The sequence below is a fragment of the Lissotriton vulgaris genome, chromosome 3_1, assembly GCF_964263255.1.
Source record: "Lissotriton vulgaris chromosome 3_1, aLisVul1.2, whole genome shotgun sequence".
Lineage (NCBI taxonomy): Eukaryota > Metazoa > Chordata > Amphibia > Caudata > Salamandridae > Lissotriton > Lissotriton vulgaris.
This window is the reverse complement of record NC_141689.1, coordinates 1,102,074,398-1,102,093,922: the sequence shown is the minus strand read 5'-3', so window position 1 is coordinate 1,102,093,922 and position 19,525 is coordinate 1,102,074,398. Positions and strand designations below refer to the sequence as shown.

Below are 19,525 nucleotides of genomic sequence, written 5' to 3'. Positions count from 1 at the left end.
ATACTCCCTAACACTATAGCAGCACCTTCCAGTTGGCCCTCCACAAACATATAATGATCCTCTGGGTCCATCTCAATAGCCACACTTCTGAAGGGGTCTGATGGCCATACCCATATAAGCAACCCCCTCGCATAGGCCAAATATACTGTGCAAAAACATCTACCCCTCTAACGCTTTTGAAGCTTGAGGTCCTCCCGCTTCGCTATGTTAGTTTCTTGCAGGAATACAACATGGGCACGACGCATTTTGATATATTGATGAATGGAGTGGCGCTTCTTGGCTTTACTCATACCTTGGATATTCCAGGTTTATAACTGCAACATAGACATTCAACAGCTAGTGGAAGGGAAAAAAACCGGGAGTGCGGCAGTGGATAGGCCCTAGCTGCGAAGGGCGCGACTAATGGACAGCACCTACTGAAGCTGCAATGCATACATGATGGAAGGCGCAATTACAACTACTGAACCAAATACTGAAATCCCTTGCCCAAGGTGGCAGGGGATCATCCATCTGCTGGCCCAATCGGATAATAGTACGTTCTACAAACGTGGGTCCTTTGGAGCACTCTATGAGAGCCCTAGAGCTACCCTCATAAGCCTTGGGGGGCTGTGGCTTGAGAGGCCTACTGCGCAGTGGAAGTGTGCCACCTAGATGGAAGGGGGAGCTCATAGATGTGCAAATTGTGGGAAAAGAAGTAGAATTAAGCAGGAAAAAGTGGGTGGGGGGCACTCGGCCACCGGTGTACTCAGTAACGTGGTGCAACAGTCCAGGGGCTGTCGGGATGGGGAAGGAATCCTTGTCCTTGATTAGACAATGTCATCTGCCGTTTAGGGTGTAATTCTTGGGATTAGGACCAAGGTGTAACTAGACCGTAATTTGATCGACTCCTGTTATGACGGCCCCCCCCCAGTCGTCCGTAGCTAGAGACAGGCTTTGGGCGTGGACTCCGGTCGTGGCTGCCAGGGTCTATATCTGTTCCTTTCTTGCTTGGGTTCATGTCTGGGCACCTGTGGCCAGTCTTGCCAGCCTCTGCTGCCGCACCCGCTTGCACCTTGGCCAGAGGGGGTGGAGGACAGCGGGTGTTAATCAGCATCAATGGGCTTCTGTTCTAATGGTTCGTAATGTCTCCCAATTGACTGTAAGCTTCTGGTTCTGTAAAAAACATGTTTTGTGAACCACAATTACTTTAAGCTTGGCAGGGAAAAGCAAGGAATATGTGATGCCTGCATCCCTTAGCTTTTTCTTCACTTCCAAGATTGCTGGTTTATGCAGGACTGTCAGCTTATAGTCAGGGAGGATGAGTATATGTGTTTTGTCAAAGGCAACTTGACCCAACTCTTTAGTAGCCTGAAGGATCATGTACTCGTCCCTAAAGTTCAGGAGCCTAGCCATCGCTGGTCTCGTGTTGGGGGGAGGGCACCAGGCAGAGGGCACTGTGAAGGCACCCTATAGGCTTGCTTTTCCGCAAATAATGGAGGCAGTCCTGTAGGAGCTACAGTGGTGGAGAGCTATGTCTCAAAGAAGGCAATGGGGTCGGCCCCTTTGCATCCTCTGAGAAGCCAATTATGCAGTGATTGTTTTCTTGATCTCCCATCCACATCCTCTACTCTGCTCTCCAGTAGGCAGACTGTGTTAGTAAGTTCTGTTATTTGACCAGCAAGATCCTTAGTTGTGGGCTGGAGGGCTTCCATGGTCCTGTCAGCCTGTGTGACGCTGAGGGTTTACGCTGGTCGTCTCGCAAGAGTTTAGAATTCCACCACCACCGCTTCCACCCTATTTAGTATTTTATCCAGCTTTGCCTCCATGGTCAGATGGCACAGAGCTTGTCTCTGTGGCCTTCTCCTGAGCAGGGGCAGTCCTCGATTCGCAGGAAGAGGTTCAGGCATTAGTGCTGTCAGGATGTCCCTGCTCACCCTGCGGTGCCCCATTTGACAACCGCGCCACACAATCTTGCAGTCCACAGCAGTATCCTTACCCTTGCCGGGAATCATAGAGGAGGACCCAAGGTTTCTCTGACCCGGCAGGCCAGGGAAGCATGTGCAGTCCCGCCAACTTCCTGGTTCCTTCTCAGAGAGCAGGGTGGTGTGCACTGTTCAGTGTGCTAACAGACCGGATAAGGGGATCAGTCCCACTGCACTGATCCACAGCCATATCAAAGCTACCTCTTATAGGTTAAGTTCTTAACCCCATGAAATGGTCTTTGAGGTACGGTACAGTAGGATAAGGGGGCTGTGTCAAGAGTAAAGCCCCCAGGGAGGCACGAGCAGCCCTTTTCCCTGTATGCTCTTTGGGAGGCGTTTACTCCTGGTCCGCAGCCGACAGCAGTAACACAGTGCCCCTAAGCAGACTCCGGAGAGCCATTCTCCCCTGGCTGCTGCAGGTACGGGGGGACTCCATAACATGCCAAGTCTCATGCTCACCACAGAAGAAGCGCTCTCCCTCAACCTCCGCGTGGGGCTCCCAGGAGGTCTGAGACACTCAGAGGCACCGCAGGCCCATGTCTGATTTAACCGGAGCCCCGCAGTTATCTCCGACACCCATGAGGCCCCTTGCACTTCTTTGTGACATGGGCCTGAATGGTTCCTAGCAGGAGTGGCAATAGAAGTCATCGCCATCTTGCAGCTCCAGGTCATGCCCCGGTGAAAATCCTGATATAGGTATTATAGACAAGAAGGAAAGTATACCAGCAGTACTTACAGTGCTCTACCAGTTTCATTTATCCAGACAGGAAAGTATAATTTAGAAATTTTTGTGAATTTCTGAGCTGGCTTCAAAAGAGGGAAATAAAGTGCAGAAACAGTGAATAATGTGACGGAGGTTTCCGATTGAAGGTGGCAGAATGTTTTATTGTAGGATAGGAGTACCATCAAATCGCCTTTCCTTAGGAAAATGATAAAGCAATAGCAAGACCTCATCAAGATTGGAGTGGCACTCATTCAGTCACTCGATTAATTACACCCTCATATACTTGCATGAATCACACAATGCCAATGGAAGAATTATTCATAGGCAGGCATTCATGTTCTTTTATGGAGACTGACTTGGCCAACACATAGACTTTGTGTCACAATCTTACTTTGCTTATGTGTAAATACATGTGAACATTTGATTATTTATGGTTGTTCTTAAAATAGTAACAAGTGTTTCTCATGTTTTCTTTATCAGATTATACGGTGCAAGGCAGCAATTTGCTGGGAGCCCAATAAACCTCTTTCTATAGAAGAGATAGAAGTTGCTCCACCAAAGGCCCATGAAGTGCGGGTTAAGGTAAATAAATGTTTAAATCTGTACCTTATGTGGGTATAAAACTGGTGTGGAACTAGCACATGAACCACGGGATGTAATACATTTTGATATTGAAGCTGCAGCAATGTAACCAGCACCATTGTTTTGTATTCGTGAATTTCTGCATTAGTCAAAAAAATCAACCATTAACTACTTAATCTGCACTGGAAATAAACTGTGTCCTCAGGTTGGATATGCCAAATTTACTTTGAATGTTGAATATGGAACGCAATACAGTTTCTGGCACTTTGTAATAGTTGAGTGGTCACTTTGTTTTCTGGATTAATGAAGCATGTGGAGGTGCACCAGGTAGAGAAGTCCAGTGAGATGTACTTTAATGAATTCTTCATTTATCAAACTTCCTTTGCCTTTATGTATACAAATAATCCAGCCAACGCGTTTCATTCCTTAACCACTTGGAACTTCTTCAGGGCAGAAAACCAATCACATAAAGCACATCAACAAAAATGGCACAAGACACTAGAAAGAACATACAATTATCAAACAAAAAATACATTTATAAAAACTTCTAACATTGTGAACAAACACATGAATAACAACATTAAACAGCTACCCAAATTAGACTCATTAGCAACCTATTCAGTTCGGAACATATACATGCTCATAAAGCAGTGCAAGAAAAAAAAGGAAGACGCATCATATTTTAAAAGAGATGTGTCTTCTATTACATGAAGTGCGTACATGTAAGTTGGTATGCTGTTGAAAGGAAGGTGGTATGTCTTACATCAACTACTTTACCTTGGGAGGCATTGAGGATAGAATTAACATTAACTTTACTTTCAAGCAACACAAAATAATATTTTCAAAACTATCTGCAGAATGTAAATGCTGCCTTTTATTGAAAATCCCTGCAATGCGATTCTGTTTGTTACAGTACATGTTTGTGTTAAAATGGCATAATAGTGAAATGGCAAAGTGCCAAAATGCGCCAAATAATTGTGTTCCTTTTATGCAGTATGCTCCCTAATTCATCTTTTCTCTGCCTCATAATTAATTCAGCATGCTGCATTAAGTGGTCCTGCATGGCCTTGCAATTCCAGTAGCCTCTAATATAACCTGGAAAAGGGTTTAGATAACTCACAACTTTTAGAAACTGTTTTTGGAAGGTGTAAAAAGTATAAAGTAAGTATAGACCATTACTGTAGTTATCAGGGAATATGCAATCAAATTGTAGGGCCAGATCCCAAATCATTTTTGACTATAGATTGTACTTGCAAACAACTTTTAACATTGTATTAGGAAAGCAGATTTGTGGAGGCGCTATTGTGTGCCACAAATATGTGTGCATATTTGCATTGAGTGGTACTTATTTGTTGTGTTGTTTGTAAACAGTTGTGTGCCTGGACTGCATTACTGAACTGTGATGTTGTTGTGCTGTAGTGTGGTTGTTGTGTTGTGCCCTGGTATGTTGTTATATTGTTGTTTTGCTGCGTGCTGTGTTATTTGTGGGAAATGTTTTTAAAATGTGAGATAAAATAAGTGGTCAAATGGCTTATAAACCCAATCGTATTATGGCCCCTCATAATATTGCTCTATCTACTTTGCTGGCTTTAGAATTTTGTGCATTTTACCCCTGCTAACCAGTAGTAAAGTACATGTGCTTTGTTTTAAATATGATGAAAATGATTTATACCTAATAGGCACATTTAACTTGCCAAAAGGTACTAGGATAAGGTGTACAGAGTACGCCCAGGGCCTAGACATTATTTTGTAGACTGCAGCACCTATTGTGCCATCCTCTACAGTGGCAGGGCAGACATGGCTCAGTCCTACCTTGTGTAACCTGACTATTTCAGTGTAAAACATGCACTGTGACCTCCCAAATAACACTTTTGATAGGAGAAAACCTTCCTTTAAAATTTTAAGTCACCCCTAAGTAAGTCTTGCAGTCCACACAACAGGGTGCACAGTATGATGATATATATATATATATATATATATATATATATATATATATATATATATATATATATATATATAATATAATATAATGAGAAGTGGAAATAAATATTAATTTAGTTATCTCTGATTGGGTTGAGCAAGAAATATGATTAGATCACTCTTTTAAAAATATATAAAAAGCCCAACGTAATGGTGAAGTCAGAATTTTAATAAATATTAAGGAAATGGAACTTCCAGAAATGACCTTTTCCCTGCCTGGAGCTCCAGGAGGCTAATCTACAGATGCTCCCAATAAGCATTTCAGTGGGTGATTAGCCCTGAAGAGGTGTGAAAACTGCTCCCACAACATAGACAATAGCTTGGGGAGTTGTGTTTTCCCTTGGCAGGAAGCCCAGTTGGGATGTTACCAAGAACGTCCTTTACTTGAATGTGGCTTCCCCTGTAGCAAGTAAATGTTAGGTGACACCTGGAAAAGCTACAGATTGTGTCAGGCATGCAAGAAGCCTAGTGGGAGGAGAACTGCCCCCATACCTGGTTTGAAGTTACAACAGAGGAAGGACCAGTTCACTAGCCTGGCCACACCTCTGAGTGGGCAAACAGGCTCTGTACAGTGGGAGAATGTGTTTTCCATCTTGGATTTTGGAAGTAGGGGCATAGTGAGATTATTTACAGTAGGGCAAACCGGAACTGTTGCAAAAGTGGGAACTTTTACCCCATTAGCTAGTTAGGGGCAGGAGTTAGGCCCACTCACTAGCTGGTGTCGGGCATAAATGTAGCTCACCCAAGCACCCTCCTAAGAATGCCTTCTCGACCTGAGGAAGAACAGAAGAGGTCTGTACCTCCTGTCTGTGACCCAAGTGGAGCTCTGAAGTACTGAACCTGCTCTCTCCTGTACCAAGGACAAAGACATGGACTCCAAGGGACCATTGGCTGGCCTCCTGCGTGACTACAGAGTTCGAAAAGCTGCATGAGGCCTTTTCTTGAAGTTACTAACCTATCAGTACCAACTGGACCTGACTTAGACCCTTTTGGTGACCTCTGCTTGAGTAAGTCTTGACCCCCAAAAACTGTTCCTGAGGTCCTGGGACTCTTGGCTGTACCTAACCGTGATTCTTCGACCCACTGAAAACCCTCCACTTAAAAAATGTTTTGACTTCCAGATCTTTCCACTCTAGTGTTCTAATTTGGTTTCGGATTTTTATTACTTTTTCTTTTGACTTTATTACTGTTTTGGTACTCCATAAATACTTTACACATTGCCCTAAGTTAAGCCTGTCTTCTCAGTGCTGTAGCTACCAGGAGGTTAAGCTCTGGTTAATTTTGTGGATTTACGGATTCACCTTAAGAAGAGATTTGATTATTCCTTGAGGTGGACAGTTGCCCACCTCAAGTAGTAATCTAATTTCTTACATTATCATGTTGCATTATCTCATACCCGGTAATTGCTTTAAAGGTTTCAACAAATGTTGCTACATGTCATTCCAAAAGGATGATATTCCTTTAAAGTATCAGCAAAATAGAACTATTTATCTGTTATTTCAGCACCAAGATACTGTTCAGGGTGAATGTGCAATTAACATATACACACGTCTTTTTACATTATCTTATGTTACAACTAAGATAGTAAAATAACACTCCTCCATCTTTTCAACTAGATGAGATACTAGTCAGTGCAAAACTGTCCTAGAGATCGCTTTAAGTTAGCACTTCCGGCACTCGCTTTATGTAAAACTGCCCTCAATGTTTCCTGAATATATAGTCTCTGCGAAAGGTGATTATCCATGCTGCCAAAATGTATTAAACCAGCAGAGGCTTGTAGTAACTAATCACTTCTTCTCTCCTTGCATCTCCTTGCAGTTAAGTTGTTAATGCATTCATGTTGCTGGTATTCATTAAATGCACACCTACATTTTTTCCACTTGTATCAGTATAGTATGGGCAGTCTTGATTTTTTTAAAATGGGGAATGAGATTTTCCCATGCCTACGATAGTGGTGTATGTATATATATCCACTATTTCTGTATCTCAATCGTCAGGCATACTCATTAAATAACCCCCGACCCTGGCCATATGTACCTTTGCTCGTTGACAAGGAGAAGTAAGGACAGAAGGAATTCTAGAACTCATAGACAAGTTACTCTTAGGTATCTCTTCCCATTTGTAGTATTTAATAGTGTAATTCTAAAAATTCTTCAGCTGATAGCATATCTTTGCAAATAAAGCTTTCTTTACACGTGATTGAATAACTAACCATACCACAGATTTAAGTGTTGCACTGCGAGTTCTAGGAACTCTACAAATTTTCTTGAGAAAGCCTTTGTGCCTTTACCAAAGATGGAATTAACCCAGCCTTTGCCACTGCAGGCACCAGTTCGAGTGAAGGTGCTGATGGAAACCATCTTTTTCATTGCATCAGACGCACGAAGATTAGTAACAGGAAGGTTTCTCAACTACCTTGGTGCCTAATTACCAAGAGCCTTAATAATGTCCTGCCAAATGACTCCTACTTTGGTCTAATCTAGATGGCCGAACATGGAGTCAGTTTACAAAAAGGTTTTTAAAACCGCTATCAGCCCTGGAACCAGGCTTGGGTGGAGTTCTGCTACACGGAACTCCGTGAAGTGACATAAAGAGTCCACAGAGTTCCGCAAGCGGTTGAGTGCGGCACAAACTGCCGTTCGCACTGATCTTACTACCCGATCGGCAGCTCCCACCTTCACCAACTTACCGTTGGCAAGCGGGGAAAACTCTCCACTGTGCTATGTGGAATCCTCGAGCTGTGCAGAATGCAGAAAAGTCTGCAAACTCCGCGAACGGAGCATAGTTCACTGCCCAGGCCTACTTGGAAAACGAACTGCAGTATTCTTAGGACAATGTCATCGACATACTGCGGACAAGTTATTTTTAGATTTCACTCTGTAAAATTTAATATTTAAGGGCCAGATGTAGGTAGCCCAATACCGGTCGGTAACAGCCAAAATTACCTAATTTCGGCCGCTAGCAACCAGTATTAGGCATCTGAAATGTAGGGGCATATTTAACGATAGGGTAATTAACCGAATCGGTAATTTAAGGAATCGGTAAATTACCGAATTCTTAAAATACCGATTCGGTAAATTACTGAATCCTTAATGTAAGGAGCACTCAAGTGAGTGCATTTGTCATTTAAGGATTCGTTATTTACCACCAACTACAAGTTGGTGGTAAATACAGAATACCTTTAAAAAAAGCAATTATTTGCTTTTTTTAAAGTGCCATGTGGCAGACATACATTCCCTTAGGGCATGTATGTGTGCCACATGTGCACCCATGCACTAATCAGGGGTGCAACAGGGTGTCAATGTGACACCCTGCCACCCTTGTAAAGGGTCCCCCTGTTACCGATTCGTAAATACCGAATCGGTATTTACTGATTCAGTATTTACCGAATCGAGGCCCATAGGAATGAATGGGAATTACCGATTCGGTAAATACCGAATCAGTAAATACCGATTCAGTATTTACCGAATCGGTAATACCGATTCGGTAAAATGTACTGAATCTTTATCTACATCCCATTTACCGATTCTAAAATATCGAATCTGTAAAATTCAGTATTTTAGAATCGGTAAATGGGAATTACTTACATGTGGCCCTATATCTGCTTTGTACAAATTGAAAAGTGTACCCTTTTCAGATGAGACTTGTACTACGACATAGGATTTCTACAATTGTTGGTTGAGGGCTTTAGACTGGTTTGTCAGCTTTACTCGAATTGGTTTAGCTGAAAAAGCTGGAGACGTAAGCGTGTAAGTTTGTGGGTATTCCAATCCCCTACAGATATTTTCCCAGAATAGGGGTGGGACACGCCTATATCAAATAGATGTGTAGTCGAACTCTTTCTACATTGTGGAGATATTTGCTGGTTTAGAAAAAAACAAAAAAGTTAAACGTGCATATGCTCTTTGATGTGTAATCCATAAAAAAAAGTTCTACCTAGTTACATTTCTATACGGATGTATTTTTGCATGTGCAGTTTTCCTGGGTATTCATTTGTAAACCTTCAAAGTTGCATCCGTGCTTCCTAACTGTAAAACTTTAAAATGAACTTGTGCAAGCAGAAAATATAATGAAAATGTCTTCAGTAAAATATGTATGGAGTGTTGCTGAACAAATGAGTATCTCAATGAGTTTCTCTTCCGTAGGAAAGATTTTCTACACAATGTTTTCTCTTTTAAATGTTTATGGATAGATAATTGAATGAATTGCAAAATAACATGAAGGAAATATCGGATTTAATTTAGCCTAGTGCATTATGTGAGACAGTCATGTGTTATTTGCAATTAAACATATGATATGTGTGTATTGTTTAGACAACTATTTATTTTGCTTAATGTACTAATGACATATCGCTTTGCATGTAATGTCAATGGGTATATGATCATCACCTATTAGGGAATTCCTGTTGTGCCCTACCTGCTACGTAGATAAACTAGAATTGATCAAGCTAAGAGGGCTGGTTCTTTTCGTTAAGTGAAGATGCTTTGTAGAATATGAGTTTTCTGTGTTGGTACTTGATGGGGCGAGTGAGAGAATTAGGTACTGACTGTATGAATAGATGAATAAGTGGATGGATAGATGAATAAATAGCTTTTTGTGTGGATGAGTTAGAGAACACAGGAAAGGAAGATGTATTGAGTACATGCGAGTGGAACACTGGCCTTGTGTGGTTAGCAAAGGTAGTGTGTGGGTGGGTGGCATTGAGTAGTGGTGTAGCAGTATGAGGGGAAGTGTGTTCCTTCGAGTGAGTGGGTGAAGGCCCAGTGCATGGGTTAGAGCAGAGGACTTCAAACTGTGGGGCGCGACCCCCTGGGGGGTCCTGGAGCCCTAGGAAGGGGGTCGCAGATTTCCCAGCTTCACTTGTCTCTGTGAAAAGACAGCCATCTGCCCTCCTGGGACGGCTGATTGAGATCGTTATCAGCTGTTTGCCTGAATGAAAGGCAAATGCGCTGGTAATCTGAAAGTGTAAAGGATGCTTGGCAGCAGCTCTTTCTGAAGACGAAAGATGTGTGTTTTCTTTTTTTAGTTGAAGTGGAAATAGTTAACTACTGGGCTGGGAAGTTCTTTCTTTTAATTTTAACTGCATTTACACAGCCTTTTGTGCCCCTAAGGAGGTGTTGAAGGGGCAGTTATGTTAAAAAAAAAAGAAAACTGCATTACATATGGTCTGGTATTATAAAAACCAACATTTTGAAAGCACCATTTTATTGCAAAACTATTCACACGTTTTGCAGCATTGTATCTTACCCTGTGGGTAATGCAAGTATAAAAAATTGACTTGCATATTCACAGTGCTTTCTGTCACAGGCTGTGACTTTGTAGCACTAAAAATGCACATCACTATTCTCCACTGCACCAATCAAGATTTAATTCTATGGTTCTCTGGTTAGACACAGACCTCTGCAGTGATTTAACTAATAGATGTTTCACAATGTACTAGAGTGCATTTCCCACTAAGCAATAACTTATTTTATTAATTTTTCATTTACACTTTGTCATTATTTTATATGTAGATATCTGAAGGTGAAATACCTTAAAAAAAGTAAGAATATTTTGGGCTTATTTATGAGAGGCTTGCATCGTCAGAGCATCACTTTTTTTGATGCTCCGGTGGCGCAACCATGTCAACCATACCTATGAGGCAGAGCAAAGTCACCCTGCATGGCTTTGCATTGCCTCATATGAAGTAATAAGTAAGACATAGCAGCGCAAGTCACTGCGTTGTTTTACTCTGCGTCAAGGAGGTATTCCATGGGCTCTGCATGGGGTTCCCACGCAAAGCCCATGCATTTTGATGCTACCCCATATTTACAAAATCATGTAAACCTGGGGCAGCTCCAAAAAACTGACGCCTCTCCAGTGGAGGCGTAACGAGGAGAAATGTTCTAATTTCTCCTTGTTTTTTCCTCTTTCCATGTGTTCTGCATTCTTCAGCTCTCATAGAAATAGGAAAACGCCCCTCAGGATTGTTTTGGTGAAGGAAGGTGCCTCTTCCCGTACAAAAACAATTCTGCAAACGTTAGTGCTAGGCAGCACTTTGTGAAGGGAAAAGAACTGGAATGCACCGTATTTCATAATTACAGTTTATTCCTGCCCTTTCACGTGGGGAACAGCCATGACAACGCGGGGATTACCCCGCAATGCCATTACAGTGCAGGGATTACAACGAAAGTCGTTACAACGACTTTCGGTGGAGGGCACTGTTGGATAGGGAATAGTTTAAATTTCTATCCAACACCTTCCCTACTGTCAACGTGGGCTGGAGTTGGAATAGAAAATTAAACTATTCCACTATCCAGCGTCCTCTTTCGTTGTAATCCCTGCATTGTAATGGCATGCGGGCTAAATGACTTACAGGTAAGAAAAGTGAAGATTAGGGCTTGGCAAGTGGGTGCACTTGCCAGGTCGACATGGCAGTTACAAACTTCACGCAGACACTGCAGTGGCAGGTCTGATAACACTTTTATGGGCTGCTTGGGTGAATGGCACAATCAGTACTGCAGGACCACCAGCACCATTTGAGTTACAGGTTCTGGCACCCTCAGTGCACTTTACTAGGGACTTACCAGTAAGTCAAACATGACAATCATGGAAACACCAATCCATAATGCAATTTATAATAGGAGCACTTGCACTTTAATACTGAACAGCAATGAGGAAATGTGCAGAGACACTGAACCAGCAAAAACAGAGGCAAAACTAGGTCAGAAAGGAAAACAACCGGAGAAACATGCCAAAAGATGGCAGGTATAACACGAGCATTTATAGTTTTTGATAACTGTTGATGACGAGAAGAACCAGTTTCTAGAAAATGTTGTCAGTAGGGGGTCCTTACGCCTAAAAAGGTTTGACAAGGGGGTCTCGACATCAAAAAGTTTGAAGACCACTGGGTTAGAGGTTGTGTATGAGTCATGTCCAGTGTGCACATTACAGAGACAGTGTGTAAGGTGCATGTGTAGTAGGCATTTGTGTCTGCGGGATGCGTGCAGACCTATTGACTTATTTTCAACCCCCAATGCGCTGCCAGAGCATCACTTTTTGTAAAGTCCGTCAGCGCACAGTGCAGACCCATATCTATGAGGCCACGGAAACCACCTTGCATGGGCTTTTCATGGCACCAGATATGGTGTAAGGCAACGCAGGGCAAGTCACTGCGTTGCCTCACACTGTCCCGGGGAGGCGTGCCATGGACGTTGAGTTGGATGCTCCTACTCTACGCCCATGGTTTTTGACACATTCATAGATTTACAAACAGAGTAAATCTGGGAATGCGTCAAAACCCTGCACCTCCTCTACAAATTAGTAGAGCAGGCCGAACTGTTTGGGGAGATGTCAGGCTACAGGATAAACAGGGATAAGACCGAGATCATGGAGTGGAACCAAGTAAACACCACACAGGGGGCAAAGTCTCGAATGAGATCTCGGTATTCAATTAGCTCAAAAATTAGAAGACATCCCCAAGATTAATTGGAGTAGGGTTTCCAAAAATGTCTGTGGCTTACTTCTTCGCTGGTCAAGCCTGCCTCTGAACATATTTGGGAGAGCTAACCTCTTAAAAATGACCATTTTACCCAAGATAACCTTCCTATTCAACTCAATTCCACTATCTTTTAGTGTTCCAGACATCGCAAAAATGCAGGGGAAAATTAGCTCCTTTTATTTGGAACACTAAATCCCCCCCGAATTGCTTGAAAAAAGCAAAGGCAAAACCTAAATAGGGGGGGAGTTTGGCTCTACCTGATCTACTTAATTACTGTCACGCTTTCCACTTTAAAAACTTCAGAAGATTGGCCAGTAAGTGTGATTCGTCCTCATTGGGCTTGTTGTTTCAGGCCTTACTTCACGATGTTCCTAAAGGGCAGGAGTTTTTTCTTTTTAAATTTGGGGACCCCAGGTTGTTCAAAAAGGTTAGGCTCAAGGTACTGGGGGCCGCTTTAAAAAACTGGTCTTTTATCAGAAAAAGTTTTAAAATCCTGTACTATACATGCCAGGCTCCCATCTGGGACTCCCCAGGTACCCCTGCTTGCTTCAAGGACCATCTTTCTCAGCCACTAAAATTGGCAGGGGTGAAGCTCTGGGGGGATCTCCAGAGGGATTCACAGTTGTTGAGTTGGGAATCTCTGTCTGATATGACAGGCGACACTGGAGTTCTGGACTTTTTGGTTCCGTCCAGAGGTGTCAGGGAACAACACCCAAAGACCCCGGAGTTCCACCTGCCTTGGTGCGCAAATGAACAGAAACACGGGCTTCTCGATGGTGGCGTCAAAGACCAAAGGTTTATTACTGCAGGGACACAGAAGTCACAGAATCTACACACGGGCAGAGACTAGGAGCCTGTTCGATTTGTACATTGAGGGTTGCTCCTTATATACCAAAAATTGTGCTTCAGGCAAATATTTCACATGTCAGTACATTCCCAAACCTTTGTGTCTCAAACAATAAATATTTGGCGTTACACAGGAACTGTCGATAATATCTGATGCCAAACATCACGAAGAGGGGTTCCCACTAGTCCATCACAATCCCTTGTCAATATTGCATTCAAGAGCCGGGCCGCCTCATCGTAAAGTTCGTTACCTCCCCCTAATAAAGGCCCAGAAGGAAAGGAGCAGAGCCAGGTGCAGGAGATAGAAAAGCGGGATAAGAGATGTTTGTGGGTTGTAAATGGGCAAGGCTACCAGCTTCGGCCGCCTAATCATGATCGGAACAATGGACACGAGAACCAGTTCAGGTGGGCTGGCCTCGGGCAGAGGAGGCAGCCTTTGTCGAGTCATGCAGCTTCAGCGTGATCTGGTTTAAGGCACACGTGTCATGAAAGAGGTGAAACTCCGGCTAAGGCTACGTGTCCTTAATCGAAATGAAATGATCAGAGGTTATTGCATATGTGAGGGCAAGAAACACAAAATGGCGGACATGATCTAAGATGGATGCCGTGGGTAGATCAGAAATGTGTTCATAACAGGAGTGCTCTTGCTCGTATCGTAGCGAAAACACCAGGATATGCTAAATGGATCATTTGCGGTTCGCTGATACTAATATTATGTATTTCCGACAAACTTGAAAACACGGGTTCAAATCGTCACGGAACCTCAGACCCTCCTTTTGCCCTTACATAGGCAATTAATCAGTCTATATCAGAGTCTAGTTCTATACTCATCAGGTCAGTGACATGTTGTTGTATCATCATCCTTTCTCGTGCCTTTTCTCCAAACGCAGGTGGTTTCCTGAAACAGGTTGCAGCACAAAGACTACACAGAGCTGGACCACACTGGATAATCAGGCAACATGAGAATAGGAATACTAGGGTGACACCAATGACCATAAGAACCTTCCATCCCCACGCTGAGATCATAGTCCAAAACCACTCCATAAAGGACCAGTTTCCCTTCTCTATGTGTATAGAGTCGGAAATCTTGTGTAGCTTAGAGATCGCCTCATAGACTGTTGGAGCATTATTAGGAATAAAGACACAGCAGCTCGATTGGATCATTCTGCATACCCCACCTCGATCTGCAAGTATAACATCTAGAACCATACGGTTCTGCAATGTCATGAGTCTATCCGCCTGAAGCTCAGCTGTTAGATTGCTAAGGGCACCAGCAGTTTCAGTAATAGTAGATTCAACTACCCGTGTTAGCTGACGTAGCGGGGCTGAAGATTCTTTGTCCTCGCAAAATTTCTGACCACCACTTGGTCACCGGGTTTCAGTTGATGCCCTGGACTCTCCGGAGGCTTTGGTAGTGCATCGAAAACCTGTTGATGAATAAGACTCAATTTAGCAGTCAAGTCGTAAAGGTAGTCTATCAACATAGGATATTCCAGCTGTCTGAACTCCCTTGGTCTTGGCACCCCCCAAATATTGGCAGGACGACCAAATACAATCTCGTAAGGGCTAAGCCCCACTCGAGAATGTACAGTCGCTCTTGTGGATAACAGAGCCAAAGGAAGTGCGTCTGGCCAAGCCAAACCTGTGGATGCTTGTATCTTAGCTATCTTCAGCTTGAGGGTGCCATTATAACCCTCCACTAGACCAGCTGACTGGGGATGGTTCGCACTATGAAATTTTTGTTTCAAACCTAGGCCTGCACATACACTCTGCATAACTGTCCCTATAAACTCACTTCCGTTATCTGACCATACAATCCGTGGCATACCGAATCTCGGGAAATATTCTTTGAGAAGAATTTTGGCAGTTGATAAGGCAGTATTGTCCTTCAGTGGGTATGCTTCTATCCACCTGGAAAAAGCACAAACCACCACCAAGACGTATTTCAAATTATTACAGCGTTCCATGTGAATGAAATCTAACTGAATCACTTCAAAGGGACAGGAAGGAGGAGCGAAATGACCAGCTGGAGTTGGAGTTCCCTTGCCAGGGTTATGCATCAAACACACCATACAATTTTTCACCACTCTCTCTGCACACTTACTGATCCCATCATTCTTCCAGACCGGAGCCAACATCTTACAGATACCTTTAGAACTTATATGCGCTACTCCGTGCGCCATTGTCACTACTGCAAGCACATACGCATCCGGCAACATCCAACGTTGCTGCTCTGTCAAATCAATCCAACATCCATTCGAGTCCAACTTGCCCGTACTCTCTCTCCATACACGTTTCTCTTCCTCAGTTGCTTCTCTCTGAATCTCCTTCACACTTTCCATTGTATCTTCACACATCCCAGACTCAGCGATCCATCTTGCAGACGTTGCAACATACATTCTACTCATCACGTCTCTAGCTGTCTGTTTAGCAATTTCATCAGCAAAAGCATTCCCACGTCCAACATCATCCGTGATTGCTTTATGAGCACTGCACTTCACAATCGCAACTTCAGTTGGCAAGGTTAGAGATTCCAACAAGTCGTTAACTAGCTGACCATGTTGAATCTTAGTCCCATGGGACGTAATGAAACCTCTTTCTCTCCACAACCGGCCAAAACTATGGGCCACGCCAAATGCGTACTGACTATCTGTGAACACATTCACTCTCTTTCCCTCAGCTAAAACACATGCTCTCGTTAGAGCTATTAATTCTGCAGCTTGGGCAGAATTCTGACTCACTCTTGCAGTCTCCACAATCGTCTTCAACGTCGTCACCGCGTAAGCAGCAGTCACATCACCATTCTCCAATTTAAAACATGACCCGTCCACATACAGCGTACCATCCGGATCGGATAATGGAGTATCTTTCAAATCGATGCGTCCTTTTGTCTCTTCCTCCGTTTTAAAACAGCAGTCATGTGGCTCAGAATCACTCGACTCTTGATCAGTCGGCAACAGCGTTGCTGGATTCAATACATTACACCTTTTGATCTGAATATGACTCGCTAGTAGTGTCAGTTCGTAACCAGATAATCTCGCACTGGTAAGGTGTTGTGTCTTCGTTCGGTTCATGAGTGTATCCACTGCATGAGGAACCATGACCACTAGCATGTTGTTCATCACCAAACCAGCAGATTGCCGAATGGAAGCCGCAGCTGCCGCTGTAGCCCTCAAACAACTAGGCAACGCTCTAGCTACCGGATCTAATGTTGATGAGAAATACGCACAAGGGCGTTGTTTATCACCAAACTTCTGTGTCAGAACACTCAACGCGCAACCTTCTCTCTCGTGAACGTAGAGCGTGAATGGTTTACTGTAATCAGGTGTACCCAATACAGGAGCTGAACACAAGGCTTTTCGTAATTCAGTAAAACTCTCTTGACATTCATCAGACCATGGCACCGGACTCGGAACATTTTTCCCAGTCAAAGCTACCAATGGTTTCGCTAAAAGAGAAAAATTTGGAATCCACTGCCTACAGTAGGAGGTAATACCTAAAAAGGCACGTACTTCTCTCTGTGTGCGTGGAACACTCATCTGCGTAATTGCTTTTATTCTTTCTGGGGTCAACTTTCTTCCCTCCTTTGACAAGAGATGACCTAAGTAGGTCACTTCTTGGCAGCAGTATTGCATCTTGGAAGGTGACACCTTGTGATTCAAATCAGACAAATGATGCAACAACGATACTGTAGCTGCTTTGCAAGTTTCCTTGTCATCGGCAGCCACTAAAAGATCGTCTACATATTGTACTAGGGCAGAACCTGGAGGAAGGACAAAAGAATCTAGCTGGCTTTTTAATGCTTGACTATAAATAGATGGACTTTCACAGTAGCCCTGTGGAGCGCGTTTAAATCTGAAGCTTCGACCTCCTAGACAGAAGCCAAAAATATCTCTGCTTTCCTCGGCTATCGGAATGCTGAAAAAGGCATTCTTCAAGTCGATGACTGAGAACCAATTGGCTGTAGCAGGAATCAATGTTAACAATGCAGTAATGTCTGGAACCACAGGAAACTGCGGAACCACAATCTTATTAACTTCTCTAAGGTCTATGACAAACCTATATACTGGAGGTTTCGTAGGATCAGTTCGTTTCAGAATTGGCAATACAGGACTATTACAAACATTTCCTCGAGTTTCTTCAACCACACCTTTCTTAATCAAATCTTGCACAATCAATAAAAGTGCACGTTCTCCTTCACTCGATATTTTATATTGAGGAATTCTGGGAAATTTTACATTTGCTTTCAAAGTAACTACATACGGTGGTATTTCTAAAAGGCCTACATCATTAGGACCAGTCGCCCAAAGAGAATCAGGGAGTGAGCGCAGCTCTGGCGGGAGTGCATTCATTGACAAATACATCGGAGAAGTGATTCTTTTACCCAACGTAAGCTGTACCCCTTCCGGAGAACAGTACAATGTCGCATATAGTCGTTTTAACAAATCTAAACCAAGCAGATTTTCATTACAACCTGTCGTCAAAATCAAGGGTGCTTTCAATTGGCATGGTCCAACAGAAATAGACAAAGGATTAGATATCGGATTGTAAACAGGGGCGCCTGAAAAACCTACGGAAACATTTGTTGAGCCAGACAAAGGTGCGCCAGGGAGTTTCGCATGAATTATAGAACTTTTTGCGGCACCAGTATCCAACAGAAACGGTTCGACTACACCTGATGTTGCTACTGCGACATAAGGCCCACTCTGATCCACTGGAACTGATACTACTCCCTCTCTCTGTCCATGGCTGTCCTAGTACTCATTTTGCTGAAATCCCTCATCAACTTCACAATAATCCTCAACAAGATATTGCTGAGATCTATTCTGTTGAGCTGACTGTACGTTTCGTTGATCAAAGTGATTAGAGGGACGATCATTCGTTTGCGGAGGCATAGCACCTCGCCCTCGACCTCTAGAATTCTGCGCAAAGCCACCACGACCTCTCTGAGCTGCTGCTGCATTATTTTGCGCTAAGATCGGACATTCATTCTTGTAGTGACCCTCTTTCTTACAGTACGCACACTGATTCCACTGATATTGAGGCCTGGTTGAACTATAATCTGTCCTTTGATACGAATTCTGTTGCATATTAGTCTGGTTCGTGCGAGGCGGATACGCCTGCTGTAAAAGAACTTTAGTCTTTAAATCTTTCGTTTTCTTCTCTGATTTCTCCTTTTCCTCTTTATCCCTATTTTCGTAGTACTGCGCAGTCGCAAGTATTTGCGCAGTTGTGGAAACAGCCCACGCACTCTCTGAATCCTTTAATTTATTGCATAATTCAGGTAACAAATTATGCACAAATTTATCGACAAACAATCTCTGTCCTCCTTCAGTGCTCATATCCTGACCACTATGGTCTACAAAAGTCTCTTCGAACCTCGTGAAGAAGTCGGAGACACTTTCATCTTTCTTTTGCTTGCATGCGGATAATTTATCCCAATTAACACGCAACGCAGGCATCAGGGTCTTCATTAAGTCAATTATTCTACCTGGAAGATTAGCAATTAGGGGTTCGGGTTTTGCACCACCCGTTTGCTGACCATCCGCTGCAGTGATAGCTGCCCAATCACCACCTAAGGCTGCTTGATGATCCTCTCTACGAATTTTAGCCCACACTGGTTGTGGAACTACATTGCCAAATAACATGTCGATGTCTGCTAAGTTCATTATACAAGCCTCAACTGTCTGTGTCAATTCCTTGTAATATCCGGCAGGATTCTTACGCGGATCTGGTAAGGCCTGTTTCACTGCTAGCACTTCAGCTCGCTTCCATGGAATGTGTATCCACACTCGTTGGAACTGTGCTGGAGCAGCTGCAATACCTGCATTATCATCACGTTGTATTGCTTCGCGCCAGATTGGAGGAACCTCCCTCATAGGATATTGGCGACTTAGCTTCATTTTACCTTTCTCTAAATCTCTCGGCGAACGAAGAGATGGATCATTCCTA

The 19,525-nt window shown here is 43.3% G+C and overlaps 1 protein-coding gene across 2 annotated transcripts in view; it reads left to right on the top strand.

The window, feature by feature from the left end:
* The window catches only part of LOC147727487 (alcohol dehydrogenase 1-like), a 241,734-nt gene that overhangs the window by 31,836 nt on the left and 190,373 nt on the right, over window positions 1-19,525 (top strand). For both annotated transcript variants that reach the window (XM_086961559.1, XM_086961560.1), the window contains exon 2: window positions 3,166-3,267. In XM_086961559.1, coding sequence (XP_086817685.1) covers window positions 3,166-3,267 — 102 coding nt within the window. The remainder of the gene's footprint in view (window positions 1-3,165; window positions 3,268-19,525) is intronic.